At 41.2% G+C, this 18,575-nt stretch overlaps 1 protein-coding gene across 8 annotated transcripts in view; it reads right to left on the minus strand.

The window, feature by feature from the left end:
- Positions 1–18,575, minus strand: part of PTPN13 (protein tyrosine phosphatase non-receptor type 13) — an 830,096-nt gene that overhangs the window by 302,301 nt on the left and 509,220 nt on the right. For 4 of the 8 annotated variants that reach the window (XM_085636548.1, XM_085636543.1, XM_085636549.1 and 1 more), the window contains 4 exons: positions 13,676–14,151; positions 5,506–5,652; positions 3,588–3,701; positions 742–835 (listed from right to left, as the gene is read on the minus strand). In XM_085636548.1, coding sequence (XP_085492674.1) covers positions 742–835; positions 3,588–3,701; positions 5,506–5,652; positions 13,676–14,151 — 831 coding nt within the window. The remainder of the gene's footprint in view (positions 1–741; positions 836–3,587; positions 3,702–5,505; positions 5,653–13,675; positions 14,152–18,575) is intronic. The other 4 variants (XM_085636547.1, XM_085636550.1, XM_085636545.1 and 1 more) reach the window with 3 other exon arrangements.

Here is an 18,575-nt window from a genome sequence, read left to right on the forward strand (position 1 = left end):
ACGAGCATCCAAAAGGATTCCTTGTTCAAACAGGACGAGTGTCCACAAGGTTTTCTTGATCCGAGTCAGTGTCATCGGTCACAAAATTAAGGTAAGATGGAGAGCCGGCTCAGGTACTTCCTTGGGTCTTATCGGTTCGCTCGAGGGCAGTCGAGGAAGAGTACTTTGAGCAGGATTTTGAATTTTGTGAACGAGGGGGTCTAATGTGGGGGGATGGAGTTCCAGATTTTTGGGGCGTTTCCAGCAAATGAATTGTCTGCGGTTTTTTGCTTACTAGTTTTCATAAATCCTAATCAACCATGAAAATGTTTAACATACTTTTACCCCACACAAAACGAAATCTAAAATAGTAGTAACCTCAGGTGAGACTAGGAGCCAGGTTTCGATAGTGTAACTTTGAATCAGAAAAAAATACCTGTGAAAAAAGATTAAATAGAAGGTGATGCATCAAGTGTATGCAATGCAAATGGAGTCAAGCCATGGTACATTGAGATGGTCATTTATATGTGGTGTCCACCCCTCTTCACGAGGAGATGATGATGTTCCAGTTTACATAGAATGAGAGAAGAGCAGTGTGCTAGGAAATGTGTGTACTGAAAATTGAAAGTCATTTAACAGAGTCCCTATAATTATTTATGAACCATAAAAAAAACTTTGTGTCATAGTTACTAATAAGATAGGTTTTATGAATATACAACAATCTTTCTTTTAGATATCTATTGTATGAGTTCAATTATTTACCTTTGTGAATTCTGCCGTCATGCTCAGCTGCTCCATTTGGAATTATAGCTTTCACATAAATGCCACCGTGTCTCACACTTGTATTTACACCACCCTACACGTATCAAAAAGAAAAGAAGCATTCTTGATATATTGTTAAAACGCATGCACTAGACCTTATTACCCTCTCCCCCTTTGACCTACAGGTGTGATTTGTAGTATATGCAGAACAAAAATTATACTGTGATCTCAGAGAGACTGATTCAATTATAAAACTTTCAACCTCCTTCTCAAACATTTTTATACTTGTGTGAAATGTGCAACTGCAATCATCAATTTGTGTAAATACGGTTTGTAAAATGTTCATCTCTAAAATCCATTCACTGCTGCTGAAAATCCTCCTAGTTACTAGAACTTAGTAAATGGGTGGTAAAACCAGTGTTCCAAAAATAGTAAACAACAAGAATGTTGGGAAAACCCACAAAGTTTGAATTTTCCAAATGCATTTCCCTAACCATTGTCTTTTAAAGCATTGGAATAGACCTTTAACTATGGGGGAAGATCCCCCAGCAACCACATATTTTTAGGGCCTGCAGTGGAAGGCTCTTTCAACCCCCAATCAGAACAAATGTTATTTGGAGAAAAAGGGGAAAAGGATAAAATACCCAAACACAAATTTCTGCCATCCTTGAGTCTTTGGATTGCTCACACAACAGACAGTATGCAGGAGTAAATGTAGGAAAGTATGAATAAGCCTGGAAAACAAATATTTTGGGCATTTTCCAAAGGATTTTTGGGAAATCACAAAAAGGAAGATATTTACAAATATCGAATCCAAAGATTTTCGTATCTAGATGCACTGAACTCTTAATGAATTTCAGGGAAATTCAAGAGTAGTGCCCTCTGTCCCATCTAAATGCATGTCATTTTTATCAAAGTTTGAAATGAAGGGAGACTACTGAAATAATGTAGCAGTGGAATGTATGTAAAATACTTGTGCCTAAGTGCCTTTTGACCCACAATTGTTTCTGGGAGGGACAGCAGATGCCTCACCTTTTAACCCTCAGGTTTAGCAAGCCTGATACAGGCCACATGGCCAAAATAAAACCAAACTGAACATGTTTGGTAGTATGGGTGAAGGATGTTCATCTGCAGTGTACAAGAAAGAGATTAATGGAGTGCATGAATTAATCCCAGCTGCTGGTAAATTACTCTGGGCCACTGCTACTTACTCGGGTTGTTTGTGTTCCAGGTCATACAGGATGTAGCCTGGCAGTTCAGACTGGACTGTTCCCATTGGAGCTAGACAGAGACTGATTTGCATATGTTTGGTTCTTAACCGAGGCGGCATGTGTACAAAAACAACAACTGACTGACATGCAGCCTGAGTAATTATCAGTGTGTGAGATTCCTTCAAGCATTCTATCCATCACTTTTTTGCATACTTCACTGTGATGTCCTAACTAAGTAGCCCAGGCTTGGTCCTATGCACACTGTGCCACTGTGACCAAGTTATAGCTGACTGATGAGCCCCATTTAGGGTGCAGCCAGTCCTCAATAGCTCTGTTGCAATTTCTGGAGAGCCTGGCAGTTCGGGCTGGGTCCAAAGTGAGGAGGCATGGTGTGCAAAATAACGATGGACTGGGATGTGGCACCGAGTAATTAGCAGCGGCTGAGATTGATTTAATCATTCCATCATCACTATTTCGTATAATTAAGGATGTTCATCCAAAGCAAGTTCTCCTCAAGAGAACCAAATATAATTGAACAGAAACATAATCCCGTCAGGATTTTTGGGAATGAAGGCTATACATGGCAGGCTAACAGAGGCCCCCTAGACGATTGTCAAGGCAAAGGACAATGAATATTACAGCTGCTTACATTTTACTACAGTCTCAGCTGATTAACATTCACCTTAGCAGTTCAGTTAAAGTATCTAAAGTTACTACCTACAATGTATACAATCTGGATAGATGGACAACTTGCACTTTTAGTTCTGTTAAATTGAAACGTCTATAATTACAAACCTTGAAAGAAGAAGAAGATGGCCAAGTAATTTGAATGTAATGTAGGGGTCCTGCTAGAAAACCCCAAGCAGAAGCAGTTTAATCAATGCAGTAAAATCTATTTAATTTCAGTGATCATAAAGATGCCTACACAAATACCAATCTAGACACTTTGAAACTGGTCTTGATGTCTACTGAAACTCATTACAACAACAACTGTGATGGATGCAAAGCATACTGCAAAGAAATGTTAGAGGGAGCAACTGTCCCAGTTGACATACATGCCACGCAAAGGGTGTCAAAAGGCCAGAATTCTCCTTAAAGATCTTCATGAGATGAAAAATAGATTGGCTGTTACTCAATCATAATGTATAAAGCATCACAAATCTAAAAGGGTGATTAAGCACTGAAGCCTGCTAGGGTTACCGGAGGTACCCAAACAGAATGGTTTTAGGGAGGAGATGTTGGAGATGTCACAGATCTTCAGGCAGAATATTCAACTGTGTGCTGACAATTCCAGAAAAAGGAGGGAAATTTATCATGAGGACAGGACAATACATCAATAAGTCCTGAGTGGGCATATGCCTACTCAAGTATTGGGTAGTTCGTAAAATATTATGCTCATGGAAATTACTAAAATCAGCTTTGGAAGTGTGGCACTTGCTTCTGCAACGACTGCCTGCAGTACACGACAAGTTCCATATTATTTGTGTAAATGTACAAGACCTACTTATTCCACAAAGCCTTTCCATCATGGTTTTATTTTTATCTGGAAAGTTAGCTGAGGAGGAGGAGGCAAATGTTTGGAATTAAAAAAAAAGTGAGGGTAAATAAGTGTTTGGGAGCAATAAATAAGCCTACCAGATATGCAACTTGATGCCGCATTTGATTCCTGAACTCACTCGAGACCAATTTGGATTCCTCTGAATTTAATGGGTTGGTTGGGTTGTTGAGCAAGTCGGTGGAAATGTCGGTCTGAAGAAACAGGAAGGAGGTAGATAGGCAGACAGCATACACCAAACGTAGGACACACCATTTTTGCAAAGTAAATTGTAGATCAGAGTCTTATTTCGATAAAATTAAGAGTAATAGTAACAACAAAGTTGATGACTTTAACAAAGCTTGAATATCTAGAGGGATCACAGCATTATAAAGAATAAACTATACCAATAAGAATTGGACAAAAATTAGCTACTCAGATTTGACTACTGAAAAGCAGCAGTGATGGCCTTCTGTATTCCTGTACAATGCCCAGAACACCTGCTAAACCCACATTTTTGTACTCCTGAGGGTCACTGACTCATCAATATCAAGCAGCGGTTTGCTGCATTAGGTGTGATACAAAACAATCAGCTCCATGTGTTCCTTCTATTTTACTCAATTTATTTGCTTGGTGCCACAGGCACATTTTAAGGTTTTAACAGCACTGTCAAAATTTTTACCCTAGAATTCCAGGCAGAGTCCACCCTAAATCCCATTCTAAAGAAGATCGCAAACTCTAATTGGTATGGCACTGATGGAGCTTGTCAGCCACATACCCAATCCAAATAACCCCAAACATAAAACTGGCTGCCATGTAAAGTAAAAACAGTTTGGGTTAGAATTTTGTAGGAAGGCTTTAACACTTGTTTTTATATGATACACAATTGATGTCAAAATAATCAAGACTATACATTTGAGAGAAGAAAAAAGGCTCTCTTTTAAACAATGTTGGAACAAATGAGGGCTCTGTAGAGGGGGAAACGGTCATGTAAATCCCCATTAATTCACTGCAAAAGATGCCTTCATGATCTGCTAGTGGACACAAGTACTGGAGCATGCTCCAGGCAGAAATCAACCACAGTTTGGAAGCTGTTCATGTGTGTCCTTCTGGAGTCATACAAATATATTATAATCCCTCAACACCACTCCAGTCAATCCTAAACTGTCACTGCTAAGTTCCAAAGCACCACCAGTCTTGAGGTGAAATGATGTGAATTAATAAGTAAAACACATATTTTTAAATCAGGCACTTCCAATGCAAACAAATCCCTTTTTAAATTTCTTACCAACTAGGATGATTTCTGTAGCTTTCGGAAATAGAGGTAAGTCTAATTAAGCTTTCATTTCAACATAAAAGTTTTATTTGTCTAAACATTTGACTACTGTTTCCTACAAAGCATGCAAAGAACAAGCAAACCTGAGGAGTAAATGTGGCATGTTAGACTAGATATTGGTTTGAAACAACCAGACACATGTATTACTTTTATTAAAACATCCATGCTGAACAAGTTTTAAAAGGTCAACGTTGGTATCTTTTAGGATCAAAGGTTGTTGATTTCAGACTGCACAAAATAGGGTTTGACTATTGTGCATGCTAGCCAGTACTGAGAAATACAAGGAGGGGGGTACTTGATATTCTGCTAAAATGAGTGTCTGTAAGAGAAAGTGGAGAAAACAAAACATGCAGTTTTGAATGAAATATCGACTGTAAATGATTAGCACACTTCCCCCATAAAATGGAAGTGTAACACCACCAATAATTTAGTGGGGCAAAAACTGAACTTCGAAAGTCTGGCCAGTGACAGTAATTTAAGTGCACAATATTAAAGATGGTGGTAGGACAGTTAACCACAAACAGAAATATATGCTATTACAGTTCTGTTGCAAGTGAAATAACTTGACCGTATCTGAATGTCACAAAATATAATGAAAAATTTAAACATGTTCAGAATGGCTGTTTTAACTTCACAAAAACAAGTAGGTGAAGAAGAAATAGGAAAAGAAAACATCTAAAAACCTTGTCAAACAGTACCGTGACACTTATTCCCAAACTGTTCTCTTTTTTCGCCAGTTCTACTTCAAAGACATCGCCAGGTTTGAGCGAAAGCGTCGGAGAAGGCTTTTTAGAACTCATTTTGTGAGTTACGTTCAACAAGGAATTTTCCTGTGAGGAAAAAAGACACACAATAGAACAGTTCCCTGGTAAATAAACGAGAAAAATCGTAACATGCCATAATATATAATCTGCGAATCACAGTGATCTATGCCAGTGTCTAACAAGCATATCTTTTTCAACAAAAAACAACTATCAAACCACTCTTTGTTAGGATGCTTTGAGCAAGTGGCACATAAAAGATCTAACTTGGGTTCAGTGGAAATACCCGATTAACTGTCAATTCTCCAATCTGTATTTTTGAATGTCTTCAGATGGGAAAAATAGAGCTTGTTTAAAAAACATAAGAGACAAAATGGTGCTATCTGCGAGCCTTACAGGAGGTCAGCTAAAGCCTTCCTTCTATCTGAAATCATTCTTCTGATAGCAGGTATTGTGCCTCTATTGTTACCCCGACAACTGTGATTGCGCCACTCTTACTAACCCCACACTTTCACCGTTTTACAGGGAAATGATGGCAACTGTACCTGTCCCAAAGCAGCAGGTGATGTACATATAAATAAGTATCTTTCTTGACTCTCTAGGTCCCTCTGACTAGCTTTTGCTGTGGCCAGACCCCTAGGCAGCCCTCCCTGGCTGCCCCCACAATACAAGCAAGGAGCTAGGGAGTTTCTTTTGTCTACCATAGCTGCAGCATGATGCTGGTCACTGAAAAGAAGGTTAAAAGATACTATGCTCATATATCATACCCGACCACAAAAGCCATCTTTGGTAGAAATAGCTGATGAAGGGACCACACAGCCTTATAAGTATTAGCATTTTCTACATCAGGTCAGTTTGAATCCAGCACTAGATGTTTGTCTGGGAAGGGAGGTGGGCAAAGACTGTAGATTTGTGCAATAAAAGGAACAAGGCTGCAAAGTATGTGTATGGGGAAAAAACTGCATATCCGTATGCATGGAGAAACGCATCAGAATATCTGTGGGATGAAAAAGACTACCAACCGATGTCTGCAAGGTAGGAATCTTCAAATATGTACATATGTAGCAGCAAATCTGCTGGACTGTGCAGGTTTGTCAAAGATTAGCAGGGGAGGAAGAGATAAAGCTCAGCTGCGACCAAGGAGGTCGCTCAGTCAGCTGATCCCAGTCAAAGTTGCAAAAGCAAACTCATGAGAGATCATGATCACATTTCCTACTGTAGGAACTCGCAGAGGACTAAGTTGAGAGGCCATCTACTTCTTTACCAATGATCACACAGTTCTCCACCTTCCCAGTATCCTTTCCACACCTTACTATGCTATCTCTGACAGCTATGCTGTCCAGGGTTGGCCCCCCTGAGCGCCATCCTCCACACCATTACCCTATTTTCCATACATGGACCTATACACTTGCACGGTGATAGGTCTGCACCTATTTTTTTGCATTCACTTCTGTTCCACACTGGCCTCTTACTCAGATTTGCGGTACGGCAATTGATCCCAGCCCTAGATGCAACCTACTGGATGCTACCTCACCATTCCTCTCACTATCCACATGACCTTGAGGCAGAATCTATGTCCCATTACTACTTTCCACTCCAAATGTACTTATTGTTGCATCCATACAGTTACATCCTGCCCGTTATAATTTTCCTTTCCATGGGGAGCCACCAAATCCTGCAACCATAGAATGCATAGTCCATTCCAGGGCCCTCCCTTACCACCCCCAAAACCATTTATTTTCCACTTATCTCCATGCATTGCCATCCAACATCTCACTGACTCCCCCAGGGTAGGTCATTGGAATGGGATTAGTAGTTCATTTCCCCCTCACCTTCCACAACTACACGCCAGAGCCTTACTTGACTTTCTGTCTCACGCAAGATAAATAAGTGTAAGTATCCACATGGCAGAACTCCCACCCAACAGTACTCTCCCCCCCCAAACAACCCCCACCTTAACTACCTCAGTTCCTTATGTCTACACATGCTTTGTATCTTTATTTACGCTTTATATAACTTGGTATTTGCTGCTATTAGCTCACATATATCCTGTTTACCAGTCACTCTTTTTACCGTTACTGTATATTTTATCTATTCTATATGTACCTCATGTCATGTTCCTGTGCTTACTCTGTGAGGTGCTATGATACCTTTGGGTCAAGTTGGAGGTATATAAAAACTCACAAATAAATAAATAAAACCCTCTAACTGCAGGCAAGATCCTTCCAATGGAACGACAAAGTCTCAAACCTACTACCTACACTGAGTAACACATTTATCTTAATGCTTATGCCAAGCAATACATCAGGTTCTATCATCCTGAGGTATTTGACCCCTAAATCCACTCAACCCACCCAAAACGTTCCACAAAATATGACAACCAAGAGCAGTAGATCAGTACCCACCCCACTCAATATTGTATAGCTCAATGTCAATGTGATATCACATTTTGTCAAGAGAAAGAATATCATATCCTATCTCCATTCAAACGGGAAGGTGTCGCTTTTCTGCAAGAAACTCCCCTGTCCCCGGAGGAGTCGCAGAAGATGAGGCATGACTGGTTTGAGGTAACTAGCAGCCAAAAGATGAAAATGGCAGGCTGGGATTTATCCTTCACTGTCACTACTAATATATGAGGAGGGACGATACTGTTGACAAGAACTCTACGCATACAGTGAGAAAAATCTGAGCCAAATGTTAGAGGAAATGTGTATTTGCGAAGTTCCTGATATCAGGCACAGTGATTATTGTGGAGTCCATCTATGTCTTCAACATGCTCCCAAATTAGGTTTCTCTGTCACATCTCCAGAATCTTAGCAAAAGTTTGCTTTACAAAAGTGTTGAAAGTAGGAGACTGGAACCTGATGATAGACCCAGTCTGGAGGCAGACAAAGCCAAACTGGAAGTCGTTTCTATGACTTTTCTATCTCATGCCTATCACTCCCTCTCAATAAGATATTATTTTCTTTCATCTGGATCCCTCCTACTTATCGTAATGAGTGAGATCCTAGACACTGCCACAACAGACATTTGCCTTCTCTATTACGCTTTGCCGTAGGTCTGGCACTCTCCACTGCAAGAACAAAGGGAATGAATTTTTCAAAATACCAGATGCCAGTTCAAAAACATTTCTTAAAGGATCAGATTTAAATATATCTTGCAGAGGAAAGGGGCTCAGGAGCATTGTCATAAGTCATCTGGGTGGTGGTGAAGGCCTTGGTCTGAGGCTTGATGATGAGAGATTCCATCACATGTAAGAGGAAAAGTACGCTAGAAAATCCAGGATTGAATTATCCATTAGACTCTTCCGGGACAAGTACGTTTTAAGCCCTGCCAACCTAATGAGGCCAAAGTTGGAACAAGTAAAACTCTAAATGAACTCACTTTTTACATCACTATAAGCATTCAGGAAAAGAGGAAGATTGATAGCTGAATACTCAAAGTAATGAGACTCATATGCTGTAATACCAGCAGTTCTTGATGACTAATGTTTTACCTACAGACAAGCACCCAATATGTTGCAGGAACAAATGCCACCTTTTACAAGAACCAGTACTGCTTTAAAGGGGGAAACTCAATGAACAGAAAATACTGCTTTTCTGTCTCACCTAGACCTGCCTACTCTTAGAGACGACGGATGACCCCCTACTCAGTGAAGACATTTCTAAAGAGAAAATAGATTTATCTATATCGACCTGCCATACAATAAATCCCCTTTAGAGAACAGCTTTCCTGGTGAGTTTTATGAACTTAGCACAGCATAGCGGAGTCTTACCCAGGAAGGACTGTCTTCACTGCACCAGACTCCATCCGATAGTGCACCTCAAAGTTGATATGAAGATTTTATTTAACATTCTTGCCAATAGATTCAAACTGGTAATATCTTGTCTCATTCATCCAGCCAAAGTTGTGTATGAACCCGGGAGATCAAGAAATCACTTACGAACATTTGTCATCTTATTGTGGCATACCAGAGAATCTTTGGATGATATGGTTTCCCACTCATTGAATGTAGAAAAGAGTTTGCATACTGTAGAATGGGGATAACTTTTTTGAATGCTAGAGAGGGCGGGTCTGATTAATTACTAGCATGTGCTGGCTGTACAATACACCAACTTCATAGATAAGTTGCAGGGGTAAGTGTCCGCAAAACTTCTGGTTTGAGGTGCATGAAACAGGGCTGCTTCCCTTTTAATACTACTGATTTTTTGGGATACCAGTTGGTGGTTTTGAATATCCCTCACAGGTCAAACTGGATCTTTGCATGATACCAATTCTCACTGAAGGTGGCAAGGTGCCGCACCATAAGTGATGCACGCAGCCCAAATAGGTGTCTCTCTAACATGCTGCCAGTTGGTTTCCTGGCCGTATGAGCCTTCAGACACAGAGTCCAAAAAGCAAATTAATAGATCAGTGTGCAGATTCATACATCTTATTAGGTCCAATCATAGAATGTGGAGGATAGCATGGTCGGTGAGGAATCTAGGGCTAGATTGAGTCTGTACCAGAAACGGCATTCCCAAAGGAACGTAATTTTCACTTCTGACAGAGAGTACTAGCAGATCCCTCACCTTTTGACAACATAGTTTTGATGGTGAGAAGCAGCAAAGAACAGCAGCGGAGCGGTTCAAATGGAGTACACATTAAGTTGGGAATGACGAGTTTGAGGTCTCATTGGGGTATCACAAATGGAGAAAACATGTGTTGCAGCCTTTTCAAAAAGAGCATCACAACCAGTGATTTAAACAAAGATGACTAATCAGGCAACCGTAAGAAGGCAGAGGGGGCTAAAAGATAACTCTTATTTGTGCCCAGAGAAAGGCCTTGCCAGGCGAGAGACAGAACAAATAAAAAATCATCAGATAATCTGGCCTGGAAGGTTCACTCTGGCAAGTGCTGCACTAAACCACAAATTTATCGCAATGACAGGCGTATCCGGTTTTAGTTTAGTTTTGCATGGCTGTCAAGATGACATCAACTACCTCGGTAGGAAAGTCGAAGTGGTTCAGCTGTCGCTGCTCAATCTCCACGCATGAAAACGGAGCTTGCGGAGGCCGGAGTGAGGCACCTGACCTTTCGGCTGCGACAGCAGATTCTCCTGGGGGGGCAGCCTGATCGGAGGGTAAATACTGAAGCACAGATGCTCTGGATACCATACTCTTTGTGCCCAGTAGTATGACCAGGGTCCAGTCTGTCTGGATCTGCTTCAGAATTCAGTGCAGAAGTGGGATTGGTGGAAGACATACATGAATCCTGAGTTCCACTCGATGTGGAACTTGTCTCCGAGTAACACCCCTCATCAGCCAGGCTAGCTTGAATCCAGTGGCAAAGTAAGCAAGAGATAAGTAGATGACCAGGGAGGTAAACCTGGGGTAGGAAATACAGGGATTACGATTAGCACTAAATGGATGTGTTGAAATAAGCCAACGAACCTTCCAACATAAGAGTAGAATGAGAGGCATGGTTCCTAATGCCCCGCTGGTGCCACACTGTACTGCACTAACCCATACAGAAGAAGACCTTTAGTAGCAAGTCACTGAATCGCTACAGATTCCACCAACAGAAGAGGACATCTCATTAACTGCTCTACAGACGTAAACTAAAATTGATATTAAAGTGTGATTCTGTAAACAACAGTGTCTTGGCACTGATTGCTTTAGCGCTTTAACACAATAAATTGTTTTGAGACTTTCTCTGCAGTCACCCAGCAGGCTTTGGTTTAAGCAGGGGCAAGTATAATTATATGACAGATTATTGCTATCCTACAAACTAGTATTCTTATAAAACTGATTTGAGATCACTTGCATGTAGTTCTGGGTAATACATGCAAATATTTGACAATATTTATTAGTCTAATATTTGGCATGTAATTCTTTTGATGGGTTCATTCTCCTTGGTCCTACATCTGTGGAACCGTATGCCAATTTTGGGTTGTTTCCCTTAATACCATCTTTTTACTAAGGTCCTCTGTGACTTAATAAACTATACTGGCCCAAAGAATTGATTTTTCCTTAACTAAAATGGCCAGAGGAAAGGGGTTTGGCCCTTCATCCGACCCTTGATACATCCACGTCCTACCACTCATTAGTTCTTCCTACCACAAATGTTGCTGTTGAAAACTGCTTGCCATTCCTTGGTTCCAGGGCCTTCCATAGCTTACCTATCAGCCTTCTGGGTAACATGCCACCATTCCCTATTTCCAACATGGCTGCCTGGTTTGGTTCTTACTTTGTTCCTAATTTATTAAAAGATGGTTGTCATCTTTTTATCCCCGTTGTGGCTATTGCATTTCATTCCTGGCTTTTCATCCTTCCTCTATTTTCACAAAGGGGAGTATTCAAATGTTCCACACACCTTTTGGGTAATGGCAGCTTCAGTAAGACTTCTAGTGGCAAAACTCCCTCTGGCTTCCCTATAAGGACCGTTCTCAGTTGCTCTTTTTCATGCGCCTGACCCTACTGGGTGGGTATATTTTAGGTGACAACTCAGTGCCAATGTTTGTTGTTTAACTATGAGACTTATATGGTATGGCTCACATACCTTCTACATTCACTCTCAGTTAATAAGTTCAGCTTCTCCATTCAGCTGGAGTACAGGTTATACAACACCTAACGAGAATGAAATAAAAAGAATTTATTTCCAAACTCTTTGCCAGTTCTACTCTGCTCCCTTCAGAAATTTCTTGACTTATTGTTTTGGATTTTCTGTTCTATCAAGGCCATAACCACAGCTCGTAATTATCGCAGTATGCCTTCCCAGTGCGGGTCAATCATATGTGACCCTCACTTTAAACATTACTAGGGTTTCATTCCTTGCGCCTTCTTCCTATTTTTCAGCACACATTACTTCTGGCATTCTAATAATTACCTTTACATGTATAAGTCTATTGTTACCTTTTTCTTGTGATCGATACCTCGCCTCCAATCAGTGCTAATTTTAATCCCTGTATTTCCTATCACCAGCTTACCTCTTGGGCTGTCTACTCATCCCCTTCAGTCCTGATGAAGATCCTCAATCAGCTCAGGATCAAAACATTGTCAACTATATGCCCAACGAGCCGCCATCTCAAGAATATTCAGTAAAATGCATTCTTTGAAGAATACTTTATTTTGTGGCCCTATTGGAGCTGGTCTTTGTACACTTTAAGCTTGTTTCTTCACTGTATGTACCATGTGTGAGAACCAAGCACCCTAACTGTGCCTGAAATGTTTCTATTTTATTGCTGATTAAACCGCTACTCCTACCACTTGTTATATTCAATGATTATTTTTATAATAGTTTCTTTGATCAACTTTGCTTATGTATTGATAAAGAAACCATTGTCACCTTAATTATTGTGTTTACCCCAGGTTCCTTTTCACTCTAGGTTACGCCTTTATATAGAGTATACTCCAATCTAGCATCAGGCAAAAATGTCCTAGATGGTCATAGAACTTGACCTACAAGCAGATATTTGCCTGGTAATCCAACTGCCCTGATTTCGGGTTTCAGTCTCTGATCATTATAGAGAGATTGCAGTGGACAAAGGAATCCCTGCTGTGTCGCGCCTGATGGCTCATGTCGTCTGACAGGATATATGCAGACTTAAGCTAATGGATACTTCACAAATCACTGAAGATTGAGACCTACTCAGGGTGTACAGCATATCAAAAATATCTACTAGCATATATCCTTAGCTGACAGACAAAAGAGAGGGACTGAAGCGGCAGAGCTTGTACATTCATTTGTTGATAGAATTACTGACCAACGAGCAGGTCGATAACATAAGCTAATTTCTTTTACTTTATGTCCGGTTTTTGATTTGGATTAGGAGCGCTGATTAATGTAATTGACTGGCACTTTGCTCAATAATGTTACAGACTACGTAAATGAATATACTAAAACAAAATAATATTGCACATTGTTATACTGGAAAAGACAAAAATGGTCTATTGTCAGTATCTTACATATGTTGCGAAGTATTTCCTAAATATAAACACAAATGCTTTTAACAAAAACTAAGATCATTAGCCATAAATAATGCTACTAAAATAATATAACACCAATCAACATTTTTTTTCACATTTGGTAAGATTTCAAAAAGTAACTATGCCTTTTTCATAAAGTGGTGCTCCTGGCTGCTTGAGTAGGTTGCTTCATCCATGTCTGAATCTCCTCGGTCTGAGTAATCCATTGAGTCTGTGGAGGAAAGCCCAGATCTTTTCCCTTTGGATCGGTTACTTTCTGACAAAGCTTTCTTTCTTTCATCAGTCCTGCTAATGTCAAAGGGTGAAGCTTTGCTTTGCAGCGCTGTAATATGCGTCCGATCATTTATGTGGTTACCGGTGAGGCCATTCATGAGGCTCTGTGAAAGGCTGGCACTTTCTGTCCGAGAATCCTGTGAACTCAAGCTTCCCTCCCGCTGACCAGCAGACAACTTAGAAGAACCTCCAGATACTGGCCGCTGGTGGCCCACAGTCCGGTGTTGCTCTTCAAAAGAAGATTCAGCATCATTGTCTTGAGTGGATAATGATCTTCTTGGGTAGCCTTTTGTGCCGTTTTGGAGATGTACTGGTACAGAAGGCACCTCTATTAAAAAATAATTAAATAATACTTAGCTAATGGAAAAGATCAAAGTCGTTGAATATAAAAAATACACTTTGCCACTTCTTGAATATGGTATAACTTCTTAAAACCTACCACATTGATAAAGGCATATCCGTAAGATAAACCATCAAGCACAAACAAGACGTTATTCATCTGTGAAAAATGTTGCAAACTATCTTCATTAAATATTACAAATCAAAACAATGACAAGCAAAGGTAGCACTTTGGATTGATGAGACTCCCTATAAAGCAACAAATACACTCTTAGAGCCACCCATTTATAGACGCTTGGGAGTCTCCACTATTTAATCGTGACATGCAACAGCATAGATAAAGAGTAACTTGGCAGGCTCTCTTAGGCGCTGCAACAATAAGCCCTGCTGCTGGACTTGCCATCATCAACTGAAACACCATTGTCTTTACAAAGCATGACCCTCACATGCCATAGAGCATGTCCTTCAACTGCAAGTATAACAAATTTGAAGGCAGAGCAGAGGTTTACCCTGTAACAGTTATACCATTGCAGGTTTTGAACTGCCAATTGACAGCAAACCGTTTATTTTTAATACCATTCAAGGACAACTTTTCTTTCCAGTAGTCAACTTCTTTGTCACCAACCATGTTACTGCCAGTGGTGAATTTAGGGTTAGATCCAGCTAAGATAATATCAGATCACAAAAATAAATGCATTTGTCAGTGAAACATTAATTTTAAATTGCACTTCAGATAAGTTAGTAAATGAAAACCAGTCATGCATGACAATACACTGAAAAAATTAAAGACTAAAATGAGTAGCCAGATGATGAGAGAGATCATCATGACAGGAAGGATTGACGAGAAGTTGACTTAAAGGAAAAGAAACCAAGCCAGAGGAAATACAAATAGAGTTTAACTCAAATACAAAAAGTCAAAGGTCTAAAAAAAACTGGTGAAGTGTACTTTAGCAGTTAGAAAAGTGTGGATTGAACACATCCTAAATGTACTACAATTATAAACCTATAGAACAACTTAAAATAATGTGTTTCACCAAACAAGATGTCAGTTGCTGTAACAAATCCATTGAAAATACACAGCGAGCAGAGGAGAGTGCATTCTAATGTATTTTTGTGTTCCCCGTTGATGAGATAGAGGTTTCAAGGGCAGAGCTCAGAGGCGTAGCATGCAGACAGTTAAGAGAAATAAACTAGCCATTTCTGAAGATTGTTCCACCCACTGCCCATCTGGCATGGCACTGGCAATGGCTTGAATTAACAGGCCACTCCCCCCAAAGCTAGCTCACTTCCCGCATGCTCCTATAAGAGTGATCTAGCTCAAATGCGATGACAGTGGCTAGCTGTAATTAAAGTCCTCTGTGGGGATTTGGAAAACTATGCTACATCATTTGCCTTTTTCCTTGCCATGCCCTATGTTTTTCCTCTAAGAAAACGTGTTAGTTTACTGGAGGTAATCCATATTGATTTTAAACCTGGTCTTTCTTCAGCACCGGTAGGCTCTGCTGACTAGTGGCACATCCAAAGTGTTCCGCCAATCTCAGTAAAGACAATTACTGTCCCCTCCTTCCAGGTCACAAGGTGAGGTGGTCTCAGCAATTAAAATTCAGTGGCATACCCCTGGCGGAGAAGACTTTCCACCTCTACTTCTCTGCAAAGGTCTGTCAATTCCACAATAACTCTGGTTCATTGCATATCCACACATGTTCAACGTGTGACTAGCAAGTAAATATAGTCTACATGTGTGTTTTAATATAGGAGTCAAAGGTGGTGTCCATAGGGAGGCACTGCCCTCAGCAAGCTGAATTTTGCCCTGGTGAACATGAAACCCTGTATGTCACTGTGCTTAGCACTTCCTCCCTGAAAACATGTTTTCCCTGCGGGGTGAGATGATGTGGCTAGAGAAACATTGGGCTGGATGCCAGTTAAAAGGATTGAAAATAAAAAATGCCTGCCTTTTTCGTAAAGCTTTCGATAAGATTGGCCTTTTTAACTCGCAGAGTTGATTATTTCATATTGTCCAGCTAGAACACTGTGATCCAGTACTGCTTTAATGACCACAGTGCCTAAGATTCATAGAGCTCAGCAGAAGCGCTTTTCGATTGGCTGGTGCTGGAATTTGGGACAGTCTGCCATAGAGTATCCAAGTAATCTAAATAGATTTTAAAAAAGTGGTCTTGACCAATCTTTTGTGGAAGCCTTAGCATTATTCCTCAGTGAGTGAGTGAATAATAATAATAAAAACATAGATAACATTATTAATAATAATAATAATATATTTTGTTGGTTCAGAGCAGATCCTTCTGTTATAATTAAAACCATCTCTGCAATGGTGGCTGTTTTGAAGGAATGATGACTTTTTGCTGGGCTCGGTCTGGGGACCAGATTGGTATGGCCTTGGCTTCCTTGCAGCAGATGCCCATTAAAAACTAATTTAAAGGACAAGGATGCTTTTTCTCAGTCTGAGAGAAGTACTTTAGTTTTGAATAAAGCAGAACCTTGGTAAGCTCAGGTTTCCTGGCTTCCTATAATGGCCACCAAAGTTGGATAAATGGTATGTGTAGGAAAGGGCCCCTTTTTAACATGGTCACCCCCACTTTTTGCCTGGTATCTGATGCACTGTTGGCACAAGTGTACTGGGTTCCCGCTATCCTGGTCCCCAGTGCCAGATATCTTTGCCTAAAACTGTAAAATAGTTCACCCAATTGGCAATACTTCTAGCATCCCCTGTAAGTCCCTAGTAGATGGTACCTCTAGTACCTAGGAGAAGGAGGCTAAAGAGGGTCCCTAAGGGCTGCAGCAAGTATTGTGCCATCCCAAGGGACCCCCTCAGCACACTCATGCAAACTGCCATCGCAGGTTGAGTGGCATGGTGCAGAGAAAAGTGAAGACATGACATGGCACACCTCCTGTGTGCCATGCCGGCAAACACTCCATGTAGTGTAGGTAAGTCATCACTACAGCATGCCTTACAACTCTAAGGCAGGGTGCACTATAATACATGTGTGGATATACCTGCATGAGCAGATATGCCCCTGGTATGTCTAAGTTGATTCTTAGATATTACAAGTGAACAGGGAAGTCATTGTAGGTACACGTGCTGGACACTGGTAATCACGAGTTCTCCAGCTACATGATGGCTTCACTGAAACTAGGGATGTTTTATATTAAACATTTCGTATTAATACACCCAGATTGATTCCAGTGATGGATTTAGTAATGCATGCACCCAGAGGGCACCTTAGAGGTGCCCCCTGAAAATCTACCAACTACCCGTGAACTGGCTGACTGGTTTAGACGAGTCACCACAGACAGGTTTCTGACCCTCCTACAGGTGAGAGCTCATGCTCCCTGAGGGCATAAACAATGCCTGCTCCGCCTTGAAGTGTTGTCACCTCCTCCAAGCAGGATGGCTAAGTAATCAGCATATCAAGGCAGGAGACTTCAACGGCCTCTGCCACCTTTGATATGCGACCCAGGCTTTCCCCAGATAGGGGAAATGACAATGCCTTGCCTTGGGCCCATTTGGAACCAGGACAGGTGGGAAAATTAGCTAGTCAGGAAGCGTGTTAGAATTAGCTAGTCCGGAAGCGTGTTCCCCATCAGGCTAGTTCCACCCATAAGGTGGGCTACCTGATTTGAACACGAAACCAAGAATTCCACCATCTTGGTTTTTGGTAGGATTAGACTCACTGGGTCAATCGTTATGCAACCTTTATCCAGGAATTGGTCATTTACAGGGTGTAAACACCCTTAAGGTAAGTAGCCCATTGGCTATTACCTGTCTCTTCCCTTGATGCCCCTAAATTGAGCATTTAGGGGCACCCCTTATGGCAAGAAGTTAGATTTCAATGGATCCAGAAGATGAGGACAAAGAAGAGCTGCAAGAGACCGAGAACGGAAGACTGTTGTGGACTTCTGGCACCAAACCCTGCCTACCTGCACCAGTCTCGACAATTGCAACAGAGTGACTCATCTTGCAGCTGAGCAACTACCAAGAACACCGGTAGAATGCCAGTCCTTTGCAAATTGCCAGCAATCTCCCTTGGAGTTGAGGAGCTACTCCCCTGCAATTCGCAGGCACCAAAAAAGCAGAGTACTGTTTACCATGTTGCTACTTCCTGGCTATCTGGATGCAGCAGCCCCCCAGGAAGAGGTACATGCACTCCTGAAGGTCAGATCGGCAGCCCCTACCAAGTCTGAGGACACCAGGACCGTACAACACCAATACCAGTGGTACTGGACACCTTGCAGCAACCAAGGCCTATTTAAGTCCAGTCGGGACTGTTAACAACACAGAGACTGAGCAGCCATCGAGGGATGTCAGCACCGCAGAGATCCACTTCCAGAGTGGCCCAGCTGTCCTGATTTTGCAACCTCAACTGGCAAGATTGACAACCGCGGGAGCCTTTGACG

This window comes from Triturus cristatus, chromosome 2_1, assembly GCF_964204655.1.
Source record: "Triturus cristatus chromosome 2_1, aTriCri1.1, whole genome shotgun sequence".
NCBI lineage: Eukaryota > Metazoa > Chordata > Amphibia > Caudata > Salamandridae > Triturus > Triturus cristatus.